Source organism: Pteronotus mesoamericanus, unplaced genomic scaffold (genome assembly GCF_021234165.1).
Source record: "Pteronotus mesoamericanus isolate MK-2021 breed Mesoamerican mustached bat unplaced genomic scaffold, CSHL_Meso_final contig_52, whole genome shotgun sequence".
In the NCBI taxonomy this organism is placed as follows: domain Eukaryota; kingdom Metazoa; phylum Chordata; class Mammalia; order Chiroptera; family Mormoopidae; genus Pteronotus; species Pteronotus mesoamericanus.
The window spans coordinates 19,258,966-19,284,955 of record NW_026555189.1 but is presented as its reverse complement, the minus strand read 5'-3'; the positions used below and the strand labels follow the sequence as shown (position 1 = coordinate 19,284,955).

Below are 25,990 nucleotides of genomic sequence, written 5' to 3'. Positions count from 1 at the left end.
CAACATCCCCTTCACCCCGGTAACCACGGGTCTGTCCTCTATCCCTACAGTTTTGCCTTCTCCAGAATTTAATATAGATGGAATCATTCAGGAGGCAGCGTTTTGAGTCTGGCTTCTTAGCAGAATGTGTCTGAGATGTACATTATTTTAAGTCTGTGGAATACTCCACAACGCCCCCACCTCAACGCCTCAGCCACACCACGCTCATCCATTCCGCCACCCAGCCTGCTCTGGCCGGCCCTTCGCATGCTCACTTTTGAAGGCTTTTCTATGGCATTTCAAACATATTAAAAGGAAGCCATTTTTCATATGTAAGATAACATCTTTCCTATGATTTTGAAAAGGTCTTTAGAATTGTCTTTTAAAATTGATTTTGTGCTTGTCTGTGACTCTACTAATTATCACGAGAAAAATATTTTAAAAAACAAATATTGAATCTAACCATTAACTTAATGAAGTTCGCAGGATTAGAAAGACATTTAATCACACATTTTTATTTTGCAACTTTCTTAGGTGAGAGCCAACACCTTTTTCTTTTCAGGTCTCGAACATTTCTGTAGGCCCCTGGGAAGTCATAGGCCCTGGGCACCATGCCCCAAGTGCCTGGCGCAGCCCCCCAACAATTCCATGACTAAAGGCATCATGGTTCCAGCCCACACCAGCGAGAGGAGGGAAGACTGCTTTCTCTGAATCATAAGAATGCCCTTTCTAAAAAAAATCACATGGCACAGTTCAAATTTTTTGAGTTTATCTCACATACTATGCAAAAAAAATGTATGTGCAAATTTGTTTATTGCAGCAATACAGGTAATAGTATTGATAAGAGTCTATCAATAAGGGATTGGTTTAACTGTGGGACATCACATGATGGAATACTATGCAGGCATGAAAAGGAGTGAGGTAGAGCTATACATGCTAACACAGTAGGATTTTCACAATTAAGTGGAAATACAAGGTGCAGAAAATGTAGAGTCTGATTATATTTCCATAAAAATAAAAGTCATTATAGTTCAAAAATGTCAGTAAATGCATAGGAATCAAAGAGAGGAAAGAGTTTCTGTATGCGTGTATATGTGGTTGGGGGAGGCTTTCATTAGTTACTTTGATGTAACATGACATTTTACCATGAGCATAATTTCTTTGGTAATCAAGAAAATTGAGTATTACTTTAAACAACACAAGCAGAATTATTGAAAGATGTGACTTGTTGTTCTGAATTTCCAAGCACATTGTGGATAAGCATTAGGCTGGTCTTGAGTTAGCAGGTTTCTTGTCCCTTTCTCTCAAGGCTAATATCACGTTGAAAAAAAAAAAAAATCCCTCTTCTTCCCTCTTCTTTCTGTAACCACTCTCCCATCAAGCAATAATCATCCATAAAAAACAAAATTATCTTGGTTGAGAGGTTTCTGGAAAACAAGACTATCGTACTGAGAAGTTAAAGAGTGCCTTGAGAAGGGAAATCGGAAGGCAAAGCTGGAGTTCAAGTTCTGCATGGCTTCTGAAGGACTCCCAAGCCAACGACCGTGTGACTGCTCAAAAGGAACCCATCCTGTCTGAAGGCCCTCGGACGCCTCTGCAGGTAACACGGCGACACAATGCTCCGCAGACAAACGTGCACACATGAAGCACCACGTCCATAGGAGTTTCAGGGGACATGCGCATTATGATGAGGTACTGAGATGCTGTCACAGAGATCTGGGAGACCAACAGGAATTTGCAGAATGGTTAAGCCAAAAAGGGCCTCAAACAGAGAGACTGCTTGAGGACACCAGGCCAGTGATGGAGCTGGAAAGTGCCAAGTCCACCCATTCGGTGCCCTGCTGGCCTTACAAAGTCTGCTGGTGGTGGGCCTGAGGGCCCTCACTCGCGGTGACCAGAGGCATGCACGGTCTGGAGCTCCCACACTTGAGGAACTGCCTGGATATGACAGAAGCTGGTCCAAGGGACACTGTGACGCCTTGGTGGCCCAGGGGCCTCTTTGCTTTGCCCCCATAACTGCTTCAAAAACTGTGAGTGTCCACACCTGGGTTGCCAGTCACCTGTTCTGGACAAGCAGCAGAGAAGACAGGAGAATGCTGTGCAGACCACGTGGCTTTTGTGGAGAATGAGTGGGGGGCCCCATCCAGCCACCTGAGCATTGGGGTCTGCCTCTGGCTTCTGGTCTCTACAGGCAGTGGGAGAATGGGGCCACCGCTAGACACAAGACTGGGCAGCCACCAGGTTGTCACTGCTTTTACTTCCCTGTGGCACAGCTGTCCTAGGACCAGAGGACTGAGGGAGCCAAGGCAGGCTCATTTGTAAAACAGGTTGAATTTGTTCACTCAACAATACAGCCAGCGCTTCCATTCCATCCTTTCAATGCGATCAGAAGCCCTCGGATGTGGACCCGAGACCCCAGATGCCTGCCCTGCCTCAGGACAGCAGACTCAACCATCCTCCATGTTCAGATGTTGTTTTAGAAGGGGGCTTGGGGAGAGGGGCAGGATTGGGAGGGGGAATGAATGTGGAGCCAGGAGCAAAGGGAAAGGAAAGGGGCCATGGCGCCTTCCTGAGTTCTCAAGTGACATTTACCTACCACTTACATCACTGGGGGACTCACCTGCTTTGGAAGGACGGATCAAGGGAGGACAGATGCCTGTTCAAGGCAAAACCTTGTCTTCCCTGGCTCACTGAGTCTCCTCGGATCAACTACCCCTCTCCCAGGATGAGCTCACCATCCCTCAACTTCCCATCTCTGTAAAGAGCATCCTTAAAACCCACCCTCCTCACCTCCAGACTTCCCGTCCTCTGGCCAGAACTTGCCAATAATGCTCTTCTATTTCACTCAGTCTTCTGTGACCATAGGTCTCAGTTAGTGGTCCCTTCCATACTGAAAACTCTTCATACATTTCTTTTAAAACCTTTTATTCAATAATATATACTTTTAAAATTATAATATGTAACTGCCCATCATGCCATATATGCCCCGTTCCCCCTGGGAAGTCTGTGGTCTGCTGGGAAACAGGTGGCCACAGGACGCATCAAGGGAACAGGGGAGCAACAGTAACCAACAACCATTTTGCATACCCTTCACATTTCCCATGCTTTCTGGGTCAGGAGGAAGTCAACAGGAAGCCAAAGGCGTGTGAACCTTTTACATTCAGAAGTGAGGTTTGATTTACGGTGGTGGGCTGCCCCTCAGTTGGTCTAGTTCGTGCTCGCCAAACCTGCCACCGTTTTGTGTCTGCTCACGGAACGTGATCTCTCTACACACGTTAGGACGTTTGATTTGGTTCTTGTTCTGCTTTATGGAAAAGTGAGAGGAACCGCAACAGACCTGGGGAAAGAGACGGGAGGAGGGGAAAGATGGCATTAATCAACGTGACCGGGAGTGAGGACAGGCCTCCACTTGCGCGTGGCTTCCTTCTCCTGGAGAGGGCTTGGAACACTGTGCAAGCCTGACCTTCCCATGCCACTTGGTGGGACACCTAGTAAGAACCACGATTTGGGGTTTCAAATAGTACCCTTTTCAAACTTCCTCTTCTGATCACCACTAACAAAGGCAGTCTTCGCAGAGCCTTCAGCAAGAGCAAGAGGAAAGTTCTGGACACCACATGGGTGACCAAGTCTCTTCCCCTTCTCTTGGGTCCAGGACACTGACCATTCTGTGCAAACCAAGCTACACGTTCCGCAGGGCACCATCAGACCTGATCCCATTTACCAAAGACAGCTTGGGACTAAGAATTGGATGACTGTCCTGTACACAGGGAAAGGGCCAAGTCCACTGATAAAAAGCAAAATGGGAACTAGCTTATTGACAGGAATGAGCAGGTTTACCGTTGTTCATATGGAAAAAGACATGCAGCTTGATTCTTACAACAGCTTTATTACCTCAAAAGAATGTCACAATGGCAGTGTACTCCCATGTGGAAGCCTACTTTGGCCAACCCCGGTATTCTTAACTCTCCCCTGGAAGCGGCTGCCTGGCATGGCCTGAAAACCACTTCTCTGTCCCAGTCCGGCACAGCGGAGCTGGTCCCGATGCCAAGCAGCATTCCAACAGCAGCGTCTCAGGACATACCACAGCACTGAGGGAAAGGACGGACCATGCGCCCAGAAGGCTGCCACCCAGCAACATCACTCCATGACCCCTTTCTTGGGGTAAAGGAAGGGTTCCTACTGCTTAGCATTCGAGAAAGGCCACGTGGTGCATAAAGTTGAGAAATGCCCGTTTGCCTTTAAGCACTTCAGAAACTGATGTCCAAGCATCCAGCTCCACAGAGAGATGAGTAGGGGAGAAGAATATTAAAGACACCACCATCTGCCAAACAGCATGTACCCACCAGTGCTGCTAGGAGTGGGGTGGGGAAGAGACTCGCATAAATGCAGGACACTGCCACAAACGTCCGAGTCGTGCAGTTACGTAGGTCAGTCCCAAGAAGCAGGTGTCTGAGGGGTGCAATTCAGAAGCAAGAACCAGACGTGCCCATCCCATTTCTCCTACTAAGTCTTCACACCAGGGTGATTAACTACATCCACCAAACACCTTTGCAGTTCAAGATTTATCCCTCCTCTCCCCCAAGAGACAGGAAACACAAGCATAAGGTCCTCATAGCAGTGGTGCATCGCCCTCTTGGGACGGCTGGTGATGATCAACATTTTTATTTATGCAAACAGGATTCAACATGGCATTTTCCTTCCCTCTAAGGGCAGCAGCACAGAAATCACAGATCAGTCATCCAGTGGTACAGAGGCGGCCACTTGTGCCTGCAGTAGTCATTTGTAAAGGATCGCCAACCAGGCAATGTTGCTTTTCTGAAAACAGGAGGAAAGTCGATTCCACGGTTCTTGAAGATTTGGATTTTCGTCCCACCTCTTAGTCACCATTTACAGCAAGAAAAGCCAGCAAGTGAAAAACTGTTAATTTATTCATTCAATGAAAGTGGTTTTTTTGGGGGTTTTTTTTTGTTTTTTTTTTAAAACAATCCTCAATACATGTAGTTCAGGATTAAGTATCACATTTGTAGCACATTGTTGAGTCTCTACACAAAAGTACACCCCACCTGTATAACCCCAGAACATCACTTCCCCAGCCTCTACAATACTTACATGGGGTCATTTTCACCAACACATCCTTGTAGCTCAAAAGCACGTCACCAGTGGTTTTCTTAGCTGTTTCCCACCACCTCCCCTCCCCCGTTCCCATCCTGGGATTAAGTTTTTAAAGGCAGGACATTCAGTCTTAGATTTAAAAGTTCAAGGACAAACTTTGGCTTCCTGTGTGCTCACGAGGACTCTCCTTTTGCTTTAGAAAGGGTTTCTACATTTCAATGACCCTGACTTTGATCAATTATTACCCACTCCAATTCATTTGTAGGCGAGAAGTCTGCTTTTTCCTGTGGGTGTTCATACAGTAACACAGGTTTCTAAACAAATCATTTAATTTGAACCGGTATTTAAGGGAACTACTAGTGGGGCTGTTAGATCTATTTCGAGGCATATATAAAAACTCTTCCAATTGTTGCTTGTGTCCCAAAATAATTTTTCTGCCATCCTCAGCAATGCAGCACCTGGGAGAACCTAAGTCATTTCCCTGAGTAGGCCCAGGCTGAGCCCCAAGGCCACCAGCTCTCTCTGGGACTCAGCGTCTGCCTCGAGAGCACATTTGGGTACTTCTGGAACCAACCCAGGGGGCGATGTCCATCTCGGGGCACACTCCAGAATATGACCTTTGTGCCCCCTAGGTTTCCCCTCCTCAGGAAGTCACATTCCCTCCTCAAGACCTACCTTCGACTACCGTTCTTACCAGTCCCTTTTCCTTTTAAAAGCCCTCTCCCCCGAGGATCACTAGTTCTGACGTAACCTCTAACTAATTGGTCTGAGAGCGCCTTCCCTCTCTGTACGGAAATACACTTGCTTTAAGCCTTGGGAGTACCAATGTGCTATGAAGGCCTATTGGGAGACCCAGCGGAGATGGACGTGTGAGTGCCCCGCGGAACTGGCACCGGCATCAGCACCCCTCTAACTGGTAAAGCCCAGGAATGCTTGGTCTGTGTTCTACATTTGATGGCTTCCCCTACCCAGCCACCCACTACAGGGATGGGACAGGAGCGGGCCAGCTGATACGACCCAGGCGAGAGTAAACTACAAGTAAACCACAGATGAAAATTAACAGCAGCTCTGCTCTCACCACGGCATTTCTCAGCTGAAGCAAATCCCTGCAGTTACGCTCACTGTGGTCAAGACCATGACACACCAGCTGTATCTGGTATAGGAACCCTTCTGTTCTCCCCACACCAGGTCTATGTTCTTAAACATAGGCAGTACCTGAGACGACAGTGTAACACTACCCTGTTCCCCACATTTTTTTGCTTTTCTTTAGGAAATAAGAAGTCCCTATCATAGGCACTTTTAACCTGTTTTAAGGTATAACAAAGCAAACAAAATATCTAATGAAAATTACTGAGATTAATATGCTAACTGAAAAAAAAAACTGGGTGGGTAAATCTGCCATAGCTTAGGTCTAAATATTAGACACACACCCCACACACACACTCATCATCCCTCACTTCTGGAACTCTCCAAGACCATCTCCTAACCCAGGTAAATGCTCGAAAATCTTAAGGGAGCTAGGTCTGCCTGGACATAAAATGGTTCTGGAGGTAGGTGAAAGAGAAAGGGTCTGGACAGAACTCACTTCAACTCGGGGACGAAACATCCTAAAGTCACAGCCAGCCAGCAAGCTGGGTATCAAAACCATACTCAGAAAGAAGTGAGTGTTTTAAACTCAAGTGTTGCTGTATGTCTAAGGCATGAAGGGAGGTGAAAGTACAGGTGGTAGAAAAGTAAACTGTGCAGAAGAGGCGGCATTACTCCCGCGTCACAGCTGCAGTCACGGACCCCAAGGACAGGCAGTGGGCTGTCGACGGCGACTACATCGGACCAAAGGAGAGAGGCCCAGGTACCCCACCCGGCTCTTCTCCAGACGCTTTTATTGCCTCTGGGGACCCAAGGGAAAGGACAGGGTTACTGCTTCACCAAGAGCCTCCTGTGGGGCCTCTGCCTGGACCAGACAGGCAACTTACTGGTGTGGGAGGGCAGGGGGGCCAAGGAGATGGGGGCGGGGGCAGGGAAGACACACGGTGGCCCATTTCCTTGATATTAACCAACAGTTCGGTGTTGCCTCAAAGGGCACGTTAGAAGGCTCCTGAAAATCCAAAACACTGAGTTTTACTGCCTGACGTAGCAATGTAGCTGCAACCAAGAGCTCCGTGTCTTGTCTTTAATTTTCAGGTAGAACAAATGTATACATTAACATACAGAGTGTGCAATGCAGGCAGGCAGTGTTGGTATGAGAACCTTAACTGAATGCATTTCCTGGCTTTGGGATCTTATTTTTACTTTTTAATCTGTAAGTTCAACTCTATAATAAGAGTTTTATTTGTATTTCAAGTTCCCAACCAAATGACAAGAATAGAATCTACATTTACAGATAGGACCTGCTACCAATACCAATATGATTTTATTGGAATATGGAATGTAAACAGATGTTTTCAAATAAACAATCTAATCTTATAAAAACGTATGGCATTATTAAATAGTTAATAAAGAAATCCTAACTGTGATGTGGTGGCAGACACCTCTAGCTCTAGCCTAGGTGTGGAAGTCCCCACAGCTGTGGCGTAGCTCTGCAGCGGGGGTGAGGGGGCTGCTTGCAAACCATGTTGGTGACAAGTCCCCCAAATGACATCAGCCCTGTATTTTACTGTTTAAAACAAAATCCAGCTTCCTCTGCTACCGTGAAGGCTAGCATAATGGATCTCACACTTAAGATACTTGCTCAAGCAGCTCCACTTCCTTCCCCAAACCTATCGCGGGCTGCTCTGCTCAGCTGCCCGGGGCTGTGGGGCGGCCCTGCCCACCCACCACCACCAGTCCCTGCACGCGAGACGGACTTCTTGCCATCACATTCATGTGTTATCCATCAGAGCTTAAAAATGTAGATTACCCTGATTACAGCGGGAAATTATTTCTCATGGGGATAAAAAAAAAAGGGCAAAAAGGGGGTGGAGATGGGGAAGTGTATTTTTTCCAGCCACTAGGTCATTCCTGAATAAATTCTCATGAGACCCTCTTCTCCCTCTCCCTCCCCAACCTGCCTCAAGACTGACCTTCCAGCTTTAGTTATGGATGTGAACAGAAGGTCTTTGTTTCAGAGAGATGCATTAAAATAGATGCACACACAGGGATGTGCTGGGACATGGTAAGGTTTCCTTACATGGCTGCAAAAAAAAAAAAAAAAAAAAGGCTACACAAAAAAATAGCAACAAGATTTTATGGTTAGGCAAAATAACAGAGGTTACGGTGAGCTCCAAGTTATGCACTTAGCATCTAACTTTTGATGAGACAGATGGACGTGTTCATGGCATGAGAAGGTTTCAAGTGATGTCTGCTGACATCAAAGGTGACTCAGGAGACTGACTGCAGTTTGCTTCCAAATGAATACACTTAGAAGGAGACTGCAGGGATGAGGTACATTTCCTAGAGAGCTCATGTCATAAAAAAATACATAAAACATGAATTTGTAGAAGAGTTTAAAAAAAATACTGTCACTGTTTTAATCTCCTTTTCGTAAATGAGGCTGGTGTATCAGTACAGACAGACTGCTGACATGTTGCTAAAACTTGAGCCTGAATCTCACCCAAGGAAACCCAGACCACAGTGGAATAGATAGGAAGTCAGATATTCAGAGCTTGTTGACTGAACAGGTTAATTCAACAGTGGTCTCCTGTTAAATAAAGGTAACTGTACAACAACTCCGAGTCTCTCGTCTCCCATGCATTCCAAAGGGAGAGGTCCCTCAGATCCTGAACTATGTGCATCGTCCTGCTTGCTGCCAGAGTGGCAGTTCCCTGTAGACTATTAGTGGGGAGTTTCTTTTTTGACAGACTTTTAGGCCTTTACTCTTCTTTCCATTTAGAAGGAATGACTAGGATTTCTTTTTCTCACACTGTAGTTTTCCTTCAAGATTTGTGTCTGGTTGGTTGGTTTTATTGGCAAGCATCTATGCCGCATTACCCGTCGCTTTCCAGTCTTCATCGGGCTGCCGTGAGGCCACTGGAAAGTACAGCATTATCCGCACAGGGCTGGGACTGCTCCTTCACCACGGGGTCTGCAAGACAGGGGGACAGAGTCAGCAGAGGCAGGCCGGTCCGCTGGGCGAGGCCGCCACGCCAACGCCAACCTTCCACGGTGAGGCAGAGAGACACACTGCCAGCAAAGCCAGGATCAGGAGGGCGACCGAAATTCCAGACACTGAACCACGGTCACAGACACTGCGCTTACACTTCCTCAGAGGACAAGCTCAACCACTGAGACTCATGGTAAAGAGCGTCACAGAAGACACTTCCTGCCGCTCAAAATTTCTACTGATTTTCTGTGTTATTTTCCTTGAATACTAACATCATACCCAACCCCCACTTTCTTCAAAGCATGTTCAATAATAAGCACTTCAGAGAAAAAGGTGAATAAAAAGAGCCATTAGAAGACACAGCCATTTTAAGCAACTGTAACTAAGAGTTTTCTAAATAGAAGTATGATGTGTATTCAGAAAAACAGACAGATCATGAATTGTATACTGTGAACATCAGTGGTCTTATTTCAATCTAACTCAAAAGGGTGGGGAGAATTTGCTGGGCCAGAAATCGGAAGGAGGACCTACAGGTTGCACTTGTCTGATGTCTGGAATGCTGAAGGGTGGGACCTTTTAAATTTGCTGTCTGCTTCAGGCAAGTTTCATTTAATCTCCAGAGGGGAAAGAAGAGAAGGAAAGAGAGCGTATTGGTCAAGCAACCAACGGGCTGAAAGTTTTCACCTCGATTCAGACAGTGAACTGAAACAGGTCACTTAACCTCACTTATTCTCAGGCTCCCCTGACCGGACAAAATCATCACACTGATTTGACAATAAAAGTGTGAGACACGCTTTGCCAGTGGGGAAAACTACGTGCACTCAAAACAAGCAACCGTGTAAACTGAATTTATACACATCCTCTGAAGCGAGACATTAAGAGGTCAGTAATTCAGAAAGAATTCTGGTGAGGTCTTTCCAGGCCTGCTTTCCTTTCCTCAGTTCCTTCTGTTTATTTAACTTATTTTCTTCCTTAAAGTTATACTCTTGGTTACAGTAACCAATAGTATAAGTTTACTTCCCTCCCTTCTGCAGGGGGCAAGACACTGTTGATTATATTGCTACATAAACGTATATATTTGCAAACAAATTTTAGATACTTGTGACCTATCAACTCGGAGCCACCAGGAACGGTCAAACAGACCAGACTCAAGGGAGCTACAGTGGTGAGAGAGCAAATACGTTTGGGGATCAAGAAACAGATGTGCCAAGTTGTCTCCATAGTCTAGAACTAATGAGGCCAAATTCCAACGGCATTCAGTCCAAATAAATACCTAGAATTCTCCTGACTGGCCTCAAAGATAAAGAAAGGTAAAAGAATTTTCCCTCCAAGATGTGAGGCCCCGGAGACTCACAGAAGTACGGGTGCTCCATGGCCTCTTTGGCGGTCAGTCTCTGTTGATGGTCGTATCGCAGAAGTTTGTCCAGAAGGTCTAGGGCCTCGGGGCTGACGAGGTGTCTATTCTCACTGTGGATAAAATTTTCCCAGCGTTTCCGTGAATGTCTGAGAAGAAAGGGGAAGCATTAGTATTCTGAGATTAAATTAAACAAGAATCCTTTCGTGGCAGGGCTACACCCAACAAAATCTTAGGATACTGCACCGATTACAAGCTCATTAAGTCTCCTCTTACTGCTCCCTGCCCGCCCCCTAGTTATGATCGCAGCGCCCTCCAACCGAACGGCGCTCGGGGACTGACAAGTAGAATTAATTGAAACTTTTACATCTGATGTGGATGTAAACGTTTTAGATGGTCTCTAGTCAATTCTGGGTGAGGCATGGAGGTGACTGAGTACTTGCTATTATTCAGCAGTTATATTTAGAGAGCTGCTGGCCTTAGAAACATGGAGGTTTCATAAAACACTGTAAAACGCTGTTTGAAAATTTTCAGCACATTTACTTCTCTACACTCTATCTGAAAATATGCTTTAAAATTTCCTACCTCATAGAAATTCCCTTACACAGAACAAGAAAAAAATTGCCTTTGATTATTCCAAGAATCACCATTTCCTAAGATTTTCCATTACCAAATATCTCAAAATAAGTTACAAAATATATGTGGGAAAAAGAAAGCTATTTCAACTTTGATACGATTAGAAAGGGGAAAAGCTTTAGGAAGTGATTTTGGCTAACCCTTTCACTTCTGCAACAGAGTCAGTAACACCCTCCCTTTCCTTCTCTTACTTACTGTCCCAGAATATCGTTGAAGTGCGGATCTAGGTCTATGTGATACTTCTTCAGATACCCATACAGCTCATCTGTGCCCAGAACCTTGGCAATGCGAACAAGCTGAAACACAAAATAGACTGACCAAATCACTGAGCACGGAGCTCACCGTAAGCGCCTGCAGACGTGGTGACGAGGACTTAAGAACTTCCACATTACTAAACCTCCGCAGACCAGACACACCAGATCCAAGCCTGGGGCGGACAGGCAGCAGACCCAAGGACATGAAGTTCACATTAACACAGATTTCCAAATAGCCTTTAAAATGGTAATGCAACTTATGACAATCATCATCTAGAAGCTAATGATTATGAGGACATCACAATCTAATGACTAGAATCTAGTTTTATGAGAAAAGGAGGTGCCTGACTCCATAGGCTCACTTTGAAGTTGTGCATAAGACAGCATTATCTATCTCTGGGGACCTGGTAACAGCAGGCAGAGTTTTGTGAAATTCTTCTCCCTGAAGAAAAGCTTACTTATAGACTCTGAATGATACTTAGTGGTTCAAGGTCTGCAACCGTCAAGGAATGAGACTTTCTTGGCATCTGCCCCTAAATGGATATGAGCCAGATGGTTTCTGCTCACCTGGTCGTAGTTGTCCTGTCCGTGGAAGAAGGGTTCCTTTCGAAAGATCATGCTCGCTAACATACAGCCCAAACTCCACATGTCCAAGCTATAATCATACATCTGAGGAAATAAGGACAACTGGTCAGTCAATGGTGTTACATTTTCCTGAGGGGGGGGGGGAAGGTAGCTCAGGAAAACCTGAAATTACAGTCTGAGGTGGAATAAAGACTGAATTTTCAATGTATCCAAACTGACCAAGTAAAAACCAGGAAAAAGGAACACCCAGGAAAGCCCAGGAGAAGCCCCAAGGAAGCATAAAGAGCTCAGAGGCTAACAACTTTACCTGGTAGTCCACAAGGAGCTCTGGTCCCTTGAAGTACCTGGAGGCCACACGGACATTGTACTCCTGAGCAGGATGGTAGAATTCTGCAAGGCCCCAGTCTATCAGTCGCAGCTACAAACACGACAGAAATAAAACATGTGAAAGGAATGTTCCCACACACCTGTGCCTTAGAACAAGGCCACACCACATTAGATGAGTATCAACTGGCCACATAAAAAATGTTAGCAAGTGTACTGCCTAAAAAAGTATACTTTCTGCAACTGTGTAAGAGGTCATTTCTATTGCAGAGCTGAGCACTCAGAATCTTATTTGCTTTTTCCTTTTTAAAATTCAAAGTATCCTGGCTTATTCTCTTGAGATCAGTAGAGCGTATTAAGCTTTTTTCTGGCTCCATACCACTTATATGCATAACACATCCCCCATTATTAACAGCTTCATTATAAGCTGTGGTCCCATCAGAATGGGATGAGGATATATGCCCCACTCCAAGATGGAGCCACTGCTCTAGCTTCTCGTTAATCTGCTACTAGTTGGTTGACTTACTCACCAATCAGGGACAACCAGAATTGGGTATCAAAAATAGGAGGGACCCAATACCTTTAAGGCCAGGCGGACTGGCCTGAAGGGTCATTAAGCAGTAGAAACCATCAGCTGTAGCTTCCTTCATGAGGCCTTCCAGAAAACCATGACCACAATAAACAAGTGACTACAGCCAGGCTCAGCTGCCTCCTTTCCTTGTGTGCTATGCCCACACAAGCTAGAAGCCAACATTGAGACTGGAGAAATGACAGTACAGCCAGTCTGTCAAAGAAAGCAGCACGGATGTGCAGAAACCACGTAGGTCCTGGCTGGCATGCTGGTCTAAGCCTTGCAATGGAAGGCATGTTGTGCTGCCTGGTTGCAATGGTACCTTTTTCTGTTGGTGATCTATCATGACATTGTGAGGTTTCACATCCCTGTGCATGATTCCTTTGCTGTGGCAGTAATCCAGAGCCTATTAGATAAGAAAGCATAGAGAAAAGTAAGCACACCCTCGACCACCCGCCCCCAATGCAATCATATTCTTGTTTGTGACAGCTTCACTTGAACATAGTCCCCCAAGGGGCAGCTTACTGTAACAAAAGAGAAAAAACATGCTGCAGAAGGCACCCCTTGCTTTCTGCACACCACGCTGGCAGCAGGTAGAAGGGGGCTCTGGGGGGGACATGAAAGCTATGGTGGAGGTTTCTTAAAAAGGGGGAAACGATACACTCCCTTGGCACTCCTCTCCTCCTTGCAGCGAGTAGCAATTTGCCAGCCACCCTGATCTAGAAACATTAATCTACTGGTCTAATATGATGTGTTTAAAACCGGATCTGGGAACCTCACTAGAGTCACCTCTCCTGGTGGTACAAATGACACGCAAGGAAGTCCACGTGAACATGAAGAATGACATCCAAATATATCTTTCAATATGGATTTTTTGTTTTTCTTACTTTTGATTTTATTTATTTATGTATTTTTATTGTTCAAATACATTTGTCACCATTTTCCCGCCACCACTTTCTCCTGTCCCCCACCACCCTCAATCCGTCCCCACTTTCACTATGGCTTGTTTTTTAGGTCCATGTGGGTTTTCTAGATTAACACACATTCTAACATTCATATTCTGCTTTAAAACAATCCCTGAGCTGCCCTGGCCTGGCAGCTCAGTTCGTTAGTGTTGTCCTGATACGCCAAGGTTGCTGGCTCGATCCCTGGTCCAGGCACATACAAGAGGCAACCAATGAAGACATAAACGAGTGAAGCAAAAAATCATTGTTTTTCTCTCTCCCTGAAATCAATACACTAAAAAAAATAAAATAAATTAAAAAAAAAAGGTTTTAAACAATCCCTGAGCCAGTGGGTCTTTAGGAATTATGATTATATTATTACTCTAAAGGAGAAAATTGCTTCCTGTAAGATAGTTGATATGCAGGTAAGATTTTTAAGTGTACAAGTCAATGATTTTTTTTTTTTTTTTTAGAATTCTGACTTTGCTTTCCTCAGCTTGCTTTTTAAAGATTTTATTCTTTTTTAGATAGAGGGGAAGGGAGGGAGAAAGAGAGGGAGAGAAACATCAGTGTGTGGTTGCCTCTCACATGTCCCCAACTGGGGACCTGGCATGCAACCCAGGCATGTGCCCTGACTGGGAATCGAACTGGCGACCCTTTGGTTTGCAGAGTGGCGCTCAGTCCACCGAGCCACACCAGCCTGGGCTCAATGATTTTTTTTTTTTTTTAAACTAACTTTATAGATTTATGCAACCATTACCACAATCCAGTTTTCGAACTTTTCCATCATCCCAAGAATTTCCCTTAAGCCTGCCTGCACTCAAGCCCCACACTCATCTGCCCTCCCCACCTCCTCCCCTCCTCTCTCCTCCCAACCACTGATTCGCTGACTGCTGCTATGGATTTGCCTTTTCTGGACATTCGTAAAATGAAATAATACAATATACAGTACTGTATCTTTGTTCACTCAGCATGTTTCTTGAGTGCCATCCACTCTGCTTTTTCCTTGTTGAGTAGTATTCCACTGTATGAATGTGCTGGCTGGTGGACATTTGGGTTGTTTTCACTCTTGGGCTATTATGAATAAGCTGCTTATGTTCATATACAAGTCCTTGAGATGATACATGTTTTCATTTCTCTTCGACAGCTTCCTTAACGTCGAAGTGCTAGATGGTATGTTAAGTTTACAGTAGGCTTTTTAAAAATCTGCCCAATTCTTTCCCAAAATAGCTGCACCATTTTATATTCCCACTGGCAACGTATGAGGGTTCCAGTCTCTCTACATCCCCACCAACAATTTACACTGTTCCCCTTTTTGATTATAGCTGTTCTAGTGGATTTGAAGTGGTATCTCCTTGCAGTTTTGATTTGTATTTCTCTAATGAGTGATCAAGTTGAACATCTTTTCCTGTGCTCATTCGTCACCCTCTGTATCTTCTTTGGACAAATGCTGAGTCAAATCTTTCACCTATTTTTATTTGGGTTGTTTCTGTTTCAAATAATTTTTTAAAAAGTTGGCTCTTAAAACTCCCTTTTCTTATACAATATAACTATTTTCATAAATTTCAATGTTAGGCCCACTGGCTTGTGTCCAAAGGCACTTGAAACCTACGTGAGTTCCATAATGTAATCCTTGGGCAACCATAGCAGCAACCTCCTTATGGTACCTCCTGTGTGCCTGACACTGAGTGCTCTTGGTGCAATTTTCCATGGGACAAGATTAGTCTCTCAACTTTAGTACTACTGACATTTTGGACCAGAAAATTCTTTGTTGTGGGAAGCTGTCCTGCACACTGTAGGTTATTTAGAAGAATCCTTGGCCACTACTTACCAGATTACACTAGTGCCCCTCCAAATGCAACAACTAAAAATAGTTCGAGACTGCCAAATACCCTCTGGGGGACAAAGCTGAACTGATTGAGAACTACTGGACTAGACTAGCAAGGGCACTGCACTAGGCATCTTTATGAAGGAGGGAAGACATAAGCCAGAATTATCCCTAGCGCCAGCCTTCCAGGAATAAGCCCCTTTTGCCTACCCCAGGCACGAAAGACTACACGGTGTCTGATGCTTTTTATATGAAGGTCGAGAACAGACAGCACTGTCCTGGCTGGCGTGGATTGAGGGTCATCTTGCAAACCAGAAAGTTGTCGGGTCAATTCCTGGTCAGGGCACATGCCTGGGTTGTGGGCCAGGTCCTCAGATGGGGGCGTGCAAGAGGCAACCTATTGACGTTCCTCTTGCACAGTGTTTCTCTCCCTCTTTCTTCTCCCTTCCTCTCTCTCTAAATAAAATCTTAAAAAAAAGAAAAAGAAAAAGAGCAGGCAGAACTAAACTACGATGGTAGAAGTGAGAATATAACCTTCAGGGGAGGGGATACTGAACAGAAGGAGCACAAGAGAGCATTCTGGGGTGTTCCTAACATTCTCCACCAACTCTGTCCAACAGGACTTCCTGCAACAACAAAAACATTCTGTATCTGCACTGTCCACATGCCGCATGAGGCCACTGGGTGCTTGAAATGTGAACAGTGTAGCTAAGGAACCGGATTTTTAAGTTTACTACCTGCTACTATACTGACAGCACAGTTCTATTTAGCTTTGGGTGAAGGTTTCACTTCCATAAAACCCAAAAACCTGTACACTTAAGATTTATTCACTTCATTTATGTAGGTTCTACTTCAAATTAAGTTTCTCTGTGTTGTTTTACAACAAAGTTGTGGCAAGACTCCACAGTGGCTTTATGGCAGTGCCTTTTGAAACCAGGGCTCCCGAGGACAGGCCTCCCTGCCTGTGAAGCAGGTCAGGCTCTGCGTGACTCGGAGTCACCGAGCAACCACTCCGCAGCCCTCACCCTCGGTTTCTACATTTTCAACGAAGTGCACTATTTCCTCCTCCCCGTCCCGCCTCTCTCCCTCAGAGACAAAACCCAGCAAGTGTTCATTCTGCTACTGTGCCTCGTCTCTGCCCAGATGCATCAGGGCTGCAATCCCTGGGATGTGGGAAACACCTGATGAAAGCAAAGGCTGAACAAGTTCAGGAAGGGAAGTAGTTCCTTCGCCACGTTTATTGTCAGACTCCCAGTGGAGTTACAGACACACTTTTAAATTCCTTGGGGAGTTCTTTCAGTTTTACAATCTGGTAGTTTCTGACCACTAAGCACAAAAGATGCTTCTCAAGTTCTACCCGGGCCTTCACGCCTCATTACAGCAAGCGTGCCCTTACCACCTGGCTGCTACTTCTAGAAAACAGAGCGGATGCCCCTCAGACCCCGGGTGCCCCCCGAGTGACCAGCATGTGAAGACTACATCACAGGGGTGTCTTCACCTGGTCTAGGAACAACTGTGCTGGATTCAGATCTTACCTTTGGTGTGCTAGCCTGGCCACAAAGTCTTAATAGCTTACTTTAAAAAAATAACCATTTGTGGGATCTGGGCTGCAGCGCTCACGGGGGATGCATGGGTGTCTCTGAAGGTGCCTCCAGGGACTGGGCTGGTGAACAGTTCACGGGACCCCAGCAACTCAAATCTCTCCCCCAAGCCGAGGCCTTCAATTCCGTCCAGAGAGGGCACAACTGGGATAAACCGAGCTCTACCTTCTTCATCTTGCTGATCTTACCAACAAAAGACAAGACCCCTTAGACACAATAGCAAACCCTTAATTCCACCACCTCGGCCTTAATGACAAGTGGTTTGTGCAAGTACTTGCAAGAAACACATTCAACCTCACCAAGCTAGTTCTTCAAAATCCCATTCCCCAAAGCTCAGCCTTAATTTAACTTGGTATTTTGTTCCAGCAACTATTCACAGTCCAATCAAAACTCCAATCTTGGCAATTGTCTTCAATAATGCCAACATCTGAATCACTTCTATGTTCTCTCAGAGGTTCTGAATTTGAGATCCACACCACCCCTAAAACTTCAAGTAATACTGTATACTTACGCATGCATTTTTTGGGGGAAGTCATTGCTTTCATTATACTCTTAGTGATCCATGACACTAACTTTGGAACTACTGGTTTATTACACTTCACAAATCTTTTTAAGATTCTTTACCTAAGTGTTTACCTAGACAAACTAAAAGAGATCATTTCTCCATCAATCAGTAACACTTAAAAATACTAGTGTTGGGGTTAGGAAGTCTCCTAGAAGGTCAACCCATCACCTCTCCTACATGTCAAGGTTAACTAGCCAAGGCTAGAGGTTACATTGTCTCATACAAGAAGGGGAATACAAGAGATGGCAAAAAAAGATGGCCACGAATGCCTGCCATCCCTATACGCATGTCCCTCCACAATGTCACTTCAAGTGCTCAGCCCATCAAGAGACGGTGTCTACTTCTCACCCTTTGAGTCTAGGCTTGGCCATGTGTTTCACTCTAGCCAAAAATTAGCAAACATGACACAGAAGGCACTGGTAAAGCGCTTAGACATCAAGGTCAGCCCTCTCTTGCTGCCAGGAGCCCCGAGACCAGCACAGGAAGTGGCCCAAACCAGCCTCCTGGAGGATGAGGCCTCAGCTGTCCCAGCGGCCATCCCGGGTTTGTGAATGAGGCCATCCCGGACCAGCTTTATCAACTGGGCCCAGTTGTGCTATCCAAGACCAAAAGATTCAGCCAGCTAACCTACAGAATTATGAGAAATAATACATTATTTTTAAGATGTCATTAAGTGTGGGTGATTTATTATGTAGTAAAAACTAGTATTAATTAAGCAGTCAAAGGAAAATGCAATGGGCAACAACAGCGCTGAAGAGGGAAGTTCTAACGTCCGGTACAATGTCTCTGGAAGCCCTGCACTTGAGCCTTCTCAAGGCCGCTAGTCAGCTTCTCTGTGAAGATCCCACAGTGGAGGTCTCAAGGGAAAAAGCTCAAAAAACAAACAAACAAACAAAAAATGCAACAAAACAAAACAAAGAACAAAACCTCACTAAATACCCTCGGTATCAAGAAATATGCTGCACGAGTTCTTTGTTCTCTCAAAAACTTCTCCTTTAATGAATAAGCCTGAAAAAAATTCACTGTTTATGAATGCCACTTACTTTAAGTAGTTCATACATATAAAACCGGATATCAAAGTCTGTCAGGATCTGGTAAAGTTGCTGAAACAGATTTCAGAAAACAGAAATTTAATTTAGTGTCATTGCATCTTGTCATCCTAAATGTTGGTCATTATTCTCTGTAAACTTAGTGCTTGAGTCACTACAGAATCCCAGAACTTTTTACTACCTGACCTGCAACAAATGAGGACAAAGACTAAAACAAGGGTCTAATACTTCAATCTTTAAAAGAAAAAAAAAAAAGGAATTCCAGGGAAGAAAAACATTTATTCCAACCAGGATCCTTTAAAAGCTTAATGTGCCCTGATTTCAACAGCTACAATTGCACTATAATGGAGATGAAGCCCCAGTTGCCCAACTGCACTTCAAAAAAACTCGCTGCACTGTGGCACCACAGTGCACTTTAGAGAACAGAGAGCCCGAAAAACTTCATTGGCCCCTGTTATAAACCAGTGGCAGGACCGCCAATCTGTTTGTGAAAGGAACACGAGGAAAATGAATTGCTATAGCATTCAGAAAAGGCGAAAGACAAAAACGTCTATACCCTCCACTCCCCCAAAACCCAACTCCAGACTGGAAAAAAGAACACTTCACAGGCACTATAGATGAGAACAAATAAGCCAAATGTTTTAGGGAGAAGAAAAACATAGTGGTGGAGTGAAATGTTAAAAAACTGACACGCAAATGAAAGTTTTCATTACTGATAATCCAAAGACCCACACACTGGGAGATATTTTTTTTAATTTTTTTATTTTAGGGGGGAGATTTTTTTTTTTATTTCAATTTCTAAGAGGTAGAGTAGCATTTATGAACCCAAGTTCATTAAAATCACAAACTCCTGTCAGAAACTGTATTATTACTTTTGATAATCAATTCCAAGTAAATCTCTTTCCCCATCAGTCCAAACAGTACTTTCTATAAAATTAAACAGCATACCTTTGTGAAATACATTTTGTTTCTCTCTTTATCGGAAGACTCAAGCAGCACAGAGAAAATCTCCAAGAAGCAGAGAGCAGTGTGTGCAGAAGAGGGGCGGGGGGGGGGGGGCGGGTGGAGGGCAGGGGAATGAAGGAGACCTTCACTGCGCACCATTTCATATTTTAGATCCGTGTATTACCTGTTCAAAAAATGTTTCCTTAATCTGCTAAAAATCAAACCTAACATTTTCTAAGAACACCAGAACTCCTTTCTTCCAAATGGCCCCTTTTAAATTAGAGCGGGTCTTCCTCCAGCTTGACAAGGACACCTGGCTTCCCCGAGCTCGGCGGCGGCTGGCTCAGGGCCCGCACGGAGCTAACGCACACCGCTGCGGGGGCCTGGGGCCGCTCCCCAGCCGGAGCTGACCCGGGGCGGGGCTGAGGTGCCCGCGGGCACGGTGGCACAAACACGCCGCCACCTCAGCTCAGGAGATTCAAATGCTACCAGCCCAACCCCCAAGTATTCTGTTCTCCCCCAGCACAACCCCAACCTGTATGCACAGAATTGAGCTGAAGATACCATCTCTTTGCGCCTCGACTCAGCTCCTCCTCTGAGAGTTAAGGAGATCACTCCCAGGGACTATGCCAAGCTGAACCTCAAGTCAATAAATAGGCTATGGAAGTGAAAACAGCACAGCTCTCACCCTCAGAGGGCTGGGGTATTTGACATCCAGAAAACGATCATGGGCTATTTATCTACCTGGACTTTTGTCTGTGGAAGGCTTTCTTCTCACACCCTGTGGTATCTGTACCAAGCACCTGTGTAAATGGTCTACCAGGGGTGTCCAACCTGCGGCCTGCGGGCTGCATGCGGCCCAGGGTGACTGTGAATGCGGCCCAATGCAAAACTGTGAATTTACTTAAAACATTATGATTTTTTTTTTTGTAATTACACGTTGCGATATATTTAATGTGTGGCCCGAGACAACTTTTCTTCTTCCAGTGTGGCACAGAGAGACCAAAAAGTTGTATACCCCTGGCTAAGGCATAAAAATAAATGTCCTTGGACTGCCAACATAGGATTTCTAGCTATCCCAATCAATATCAATTTTACGTAGTACAAAAAACACTAGCTGGATATAGGAGTCAGGTCTAGTATGTTCCAAAGTCCTGAATGACAGGCTGACATTGCCTATTATTTCTCAGGAGCGCTGGGCAGGAGGAAGCCAAACTGCACCTGTAACATTTTACCACCTCAGCTAAAATTCCGGACACACCAGGGTCCCCAGTTTGGCTTCCTCCAACATTTGGAGCTGCCTCCACTGCAGACCCCAGAGGGCCCCCCACTGTGCTCAAACAAGCCGAGATTTGCCACCTCCACTATTCCCTCTTCAGTGTCCCCGTCCCCCATCCAGAATGCCAGGCCCCTTCCTCTAGCCCATGAGGCCCAGCCCACCCCCATCCAGACAGCCCCGTGCTGAGCCTCCACGCTGTGGCTCGTCCTCGGCAGTGTTCAGAGAACCCTGACCGCCGCAGGGTCCCCTGGAGGGAGCATTCCTCACTCACACTGGCAGGCGCCCCAAGTTCTCGAGGTAATTTCACACGCTGACGTGAACAAGACGCTGCTCTCATCCCAGGAGCCCCACGCTAGTGTGCCTGCGCACCGTGGCACACACACACAGTGGTCACCAAGCCGGGGTTCAGACTGCCGAGCTTTCCCTCCCCCAACACACAGCGGGGTCCAGATTCTACGTCCTCACAGCAGAACACCACGTGCTTCACACACCTGTACATTCCACACCGAGGGTGGCGGCCCTCTCCCTGCACACAGAAGGCAGCTGAAAACTACTCATCTTTGATGATGTTCGAGTCAATACAACAAAATAAAAACTGTCTTCCAAAAAACGGAGGTACTAAGAGTCCCTGACAAATGAGAAAGGGAAGCTCCACAAGAGCCCAACCTTTTTTCCACTACCCTTAGCCAGCTACGTGGAGAACATCATCAACCAATTGCAAAATGCTGGCAGGAAATGAGCTCTTCTTACATTTTCATACAGTAATTGTCTTATCAAAAACAAAACAAGCCTATGCTTCCCAGCAGCTTACAAAGGTGCTATGGAAGAAACTATTCACCAATCCTGGGCTGGCTCCAAAGCCACAAGCACACTGGCATCTCCCTAGAAATGAGACCTACTTCAGGACTACTCAAGTGGCCCAAGGCGGAAGCTTCCTGGGACATTTAACTAATCTCAGGAAGTCTGAGGAGAATAGGAAAAATGCCATTTGATCAACAGATTCAGAACCTCCTTAGTCTAAAACCAACACCTAGGAAGGAATGACCACAGCGGGCCTTGCCCCGGCTGTCCCACACAGACAGGTCCTCAGCCTCCAGGCCCGGTTCAGCTGCACCATGATCAGCTGCAGATTCCAAAGCCCCTACGCCCAGCAGTTGTCATTCAGGAGGACCTCACACGGTCGCAAGGTCCCCTGCCAGATGTGGGCACCACCAACACAGCGCCCTCTCACCCCGGACACAGGGCCTGCCCACCTCCGACACACACAGCTCAGTCCCTGTGCAGGAATTCCAGGGCCCCCCAGGGGCAAGAAACAGCGGGGGCAGCGGGAAAGTCAGAGTGCAAGATGTTCAATGCAGTAGCCTCCGGTTTTGGCCCTGTTAACCCCTAAGCCCAATGTCCAGAATAAAACCAAGGCCAGTATTTTTAGAAATTAAGAAAGCAGAACAAATCATTGGTTGGGGCCCACCTCTATGTGAGCGATTTAGAAATTCTCCACAGACTAATACCATCTTCTCAAGATGGAGCCCATTTGGAATGTCTTCAAAGTGTCCAAATGACCTAGATTTAAAGTGTACATTCATTTGTATTTATACTCTTCCAAGGCATAGAAAACTGAGAAGCATGTCTCAACAGAAATTACAATGTCTCTACTTCAAAAAGGCGCCTTGCCTTCTCTGAGACAATTTGGAGCCTGGGAGTTTTCTGTAACTATTCACTTCAGCTTTTAGAGAGTGGCTTTTCCTATTGATTTGTTCTGAAGTTTTGTCTTTTGTTCTAAGTATTACCGTGTATCTTTTATTATCACTTTGACATATATGAAGTATTATAATTGATGATTTCAAGGAGAAATTGACCAAAATAGTACCTCTACCATAAAATGAAATACTAAGGGAAAAAAATGAGTAAGGCCATAAAAGATATGAACTAAATTAACAAGCTTGATATAAAAACTGACCATGTACTAAACTCCAAATAATCAATATTATATTGATCATGTTCTCTGAACACAGTGCAATCAAATTAAGAATCAATAATAAAAGAATTTTTAAAAACTCAACATCCTATGGATCCTGGATCCTATATTCACAGCCATAAAGGACACTCCAGGACTATAGTTACTGACAAACTTTTAATATAGACTATTAGATGGCATGACTGTATAAATATTAAAATTCTTAAGTGTACTAATAGTATTGTGGTTATATAAGAAAACGTCCTACCTAGTTCCAAGGCTAGCACATTTAGGAGTGAAGTATCGTGATGGCTGCAACTTTAAGATGACTTCAGCAAAAAGATAGCTGGAGGTAAAAAGGGGAGTGTGCGGGGGCGGGGGGGAATGGGAGAAGTAACTGCAAACATGGCAAAATGTTAACAGATAGATCTAAGTGAGTAACATTAGAGTACTGACTGCGCTGCTCTCCGATTTCCAGGAGGTCTAAAAATTTTCAAAGGGAAATATTTGGGGAGAAAACCCCAAATCCACAAGTTCGGAATTTCTATTCTGAATGCAGAAGTGAGTTCCGTAACCATGCAAGGCAGCTTAAATGGCACCTGAGGTTTACAGACTTACTGCCTGCCAACACAGGTGGGGACAAACAAGGGGGCGTCACCTCAAGAAGTCGGGGCGGGGGAAACAGTGAAAACATGAGAAAGAAAAGAAGAAATAAAAAATTAATAAAAGATAGGAGAAAGAAAATGAAATAGAAAACAAACAAAAACAAATCTGTGCCCTGACCCATGTGGCGAGCGCAACTGGCTGGGTGTCCTCCCCCAAAGGGACCTGTCGCAGGTTCAATTCCCGGTGAGGGCACATGCCTGGGCTGCTGATTCGGCTGTGCATATGGGAGGCAAAATCAATGTCTCTCACATGGATGTTTCTCTCCCTCTCTTCCTCCTCTCTAAATAAATAAAATCAATCTCTCTCTCTCTCTCTCTCTCTCTCTCTCTCTCTCACACACACACACACACACACACACACACACACACACACACACTAGGGAGCAGGAGAAAGCCTGCGCCCCACTCCCCACAGCTCTCCGCGGCGTGTGGCTACTCAGACGCCCACAGCCAGGCTCGCGTCCCAAGCCAGGAGCTGACAGTCAGTCATCGGTAACTTCATTGCTCTAAAATATGAGCAGACACTCAAAAACCCTAACATTTCAGACAAATGCAACAGAGAACAAAACTAAACACTCCAAAAAAGGAATTTGGAATAAAAACAAGAGAAAAGCCATGAAGAAGAACACATAATGGGAAAGAAAAAAAAAACATTCTCAGTGAGAAAATAGAAGATATTACATAAAACGTAAAAGAACAAGTTACCGTTTCAAAGGGTACAGAGGTCTCAGATAGGAAGTCTGACATCCAAATGAGTTCAAGAAAGTGAGAACAAAGACAAAAGGGAAGAGAATCAAAGAACATTAAAAATGTTTTTCCAAAACAGAAGGACACGAGTTTCTAGATTGAAAAGCCCAGGAAGTATCCAGAACGAAAGATGAATGCACCCCCCACGAAAGCTCGCCACTGGGAAACTTCCTCAGAGACCGAGGATGAAGAGAGGTCCTACAAGCTTTCAGAAGAAAGAACAAAAGACCAATCACGTCAGATGAAACCAGAATGGCTTTGGTGGCAAGAGAACAACCTCTTCCAAGTTCTGAGGAAATTATTAGTTACGACCTAGAATTCTATACTACAGCAAATATGTAATTGGGAGGCTAGAATAAAGATGTTTTTAGATAATGCAAGCCTCTAAAATCATTAAATCCCCATGATCCTTTTAAAGAAAGCTCCTGGAGAACATAGGCCATCAAAACATCCCCTTTATAGGAAGTCAGAGTTCCCTAGGGAATTAAAAACTGCTCTGCATGTTGTTAAATCAACCCATCAATTTAACACACAATATGCTGAAGTGAAATTTTAATGTATGGCTGGACAGTTGGTAAAAATTCATTAGGAAACAGAGGCATTTAAAACTGAGGGATTTCCCTATGACGTCCCATGAAGATTGCCTTTGAAGTTTTTGTATTAGAAAAATGTTTGGTTTCATTAAAGCCTGTTTTCTTAAGAAAAACACACACACACAACCCCCCACCCCTTGACAAAAACTGGGTCATTCGTAGCAAAACTGAGGTCAGCGCACGTAACAGCCCTCATTTTACCGGTGAGGTGCTACTACGCTAGTTAATGAAATAATCTATACCCCACTTTTTAGAGTTCTCTGTTGGGTTAACAAGGAAATCTGTTACATATGGGCAATGCTATTCTGTACATAAAATTTGCATATTGTTTTACATAATACCCCCTTTAGCTTATTTTTCACTAATTAACCTTACAGATGTTTTAGAGTGATCACCTAAGAAACAGTAAATGTGACAACGAGGTTCTTTTTCACCCCGAAGCATCACCCCAATGCCAGCACATTCCGGCTGCTGACGTGGGGGTGTCGCTTCCACTGCAACCCAATCACAGGCTCGAGTGGTCATCACCTAAAGGTTCTCTCAGTGTCCCCACTATCAATACCGCTTTGGACTTTTAAAACATTTTTTCTCTTACAGTGGTTTTCATATTATGCTCTGCTATGTCTAGTATGCCTAGCCCCCAAACCTTAACACAAGTTAAGGTTGTGAAGCGAATCCATGGAAAACCAGGTTCAAATAGTGCCGTTTAGAAGAATGTTTCAAAGTCTAAATTAATATGCACTATAAATATAAGAAATGTAAATAACCCAGAGTAGGGCTTCTCTGTGTCATTCGCTTAGCATACAGCATGCCTGAACACACACACTCTGAGAGTTTGAATCCAAAGTGCGGCCTCTTTTCACATGAGCCCTATATCTGTTCATCACTTCCTATCGGCAATGTAAGATTCCTGAGACAACCAAGTTT

General features: G+C 44.9%; 1 protein-coding gene across 3 annotated transcripts in view; it reads right to left on the bottom strand.

The window, feature by feature from the left end:
* Positions 1–2,887: 2,887 nt before the first annotated feature.
* The window catches only part of CSNK2A2 (casein kinase 2 alpha 2), a 35,454-nt gene continuing 12,351 nt past the window's right edge, over positions 2,888–25,990 (bottom strand). Inside the window, exons 5-12 of one of the 3 annotated variants that reach the window (XM_054579382.1) lie at positions 18,875–18,934; positions 13,216–13,299; positions 12,306–12,416; positions 11,981–12,082; positions 11,355–11,455; positions 10,524–10,672; positions 9,058–9,151; positions 2,888–3,316 (exon numbers count right to left, since the gene is read on the bottom strand). In XM_054579382.1, coding sequence (XP_054435357.1) covers positions 9,075–9,151; positions 10,524–10,672; positions 11,355–11,455; positions 11,981–12,082; positions 12,306–12,416; positions 13,216–13,299; positions 18,875–18,934 — 684 coding nt within the window. In that variant the 3' untranslated portion in view covers positions 2,888–3,316; positions 9,058–9,074. Of the gene's footprint in view, positions 3,317–3,934; positions 4,855–9,008; positions 9,152–10,523; positions 10,673–11,354; positions 11,456–11,980; positions 12,083–12,305; positions 12,417–13,215; positions 13,300–18,874; positions 18,935–25,990 lie in introns of those variants that run through there. The other 2 variants (XM_054579384.1, XM_054579381.1) reach the window with 2 other exon arrangements.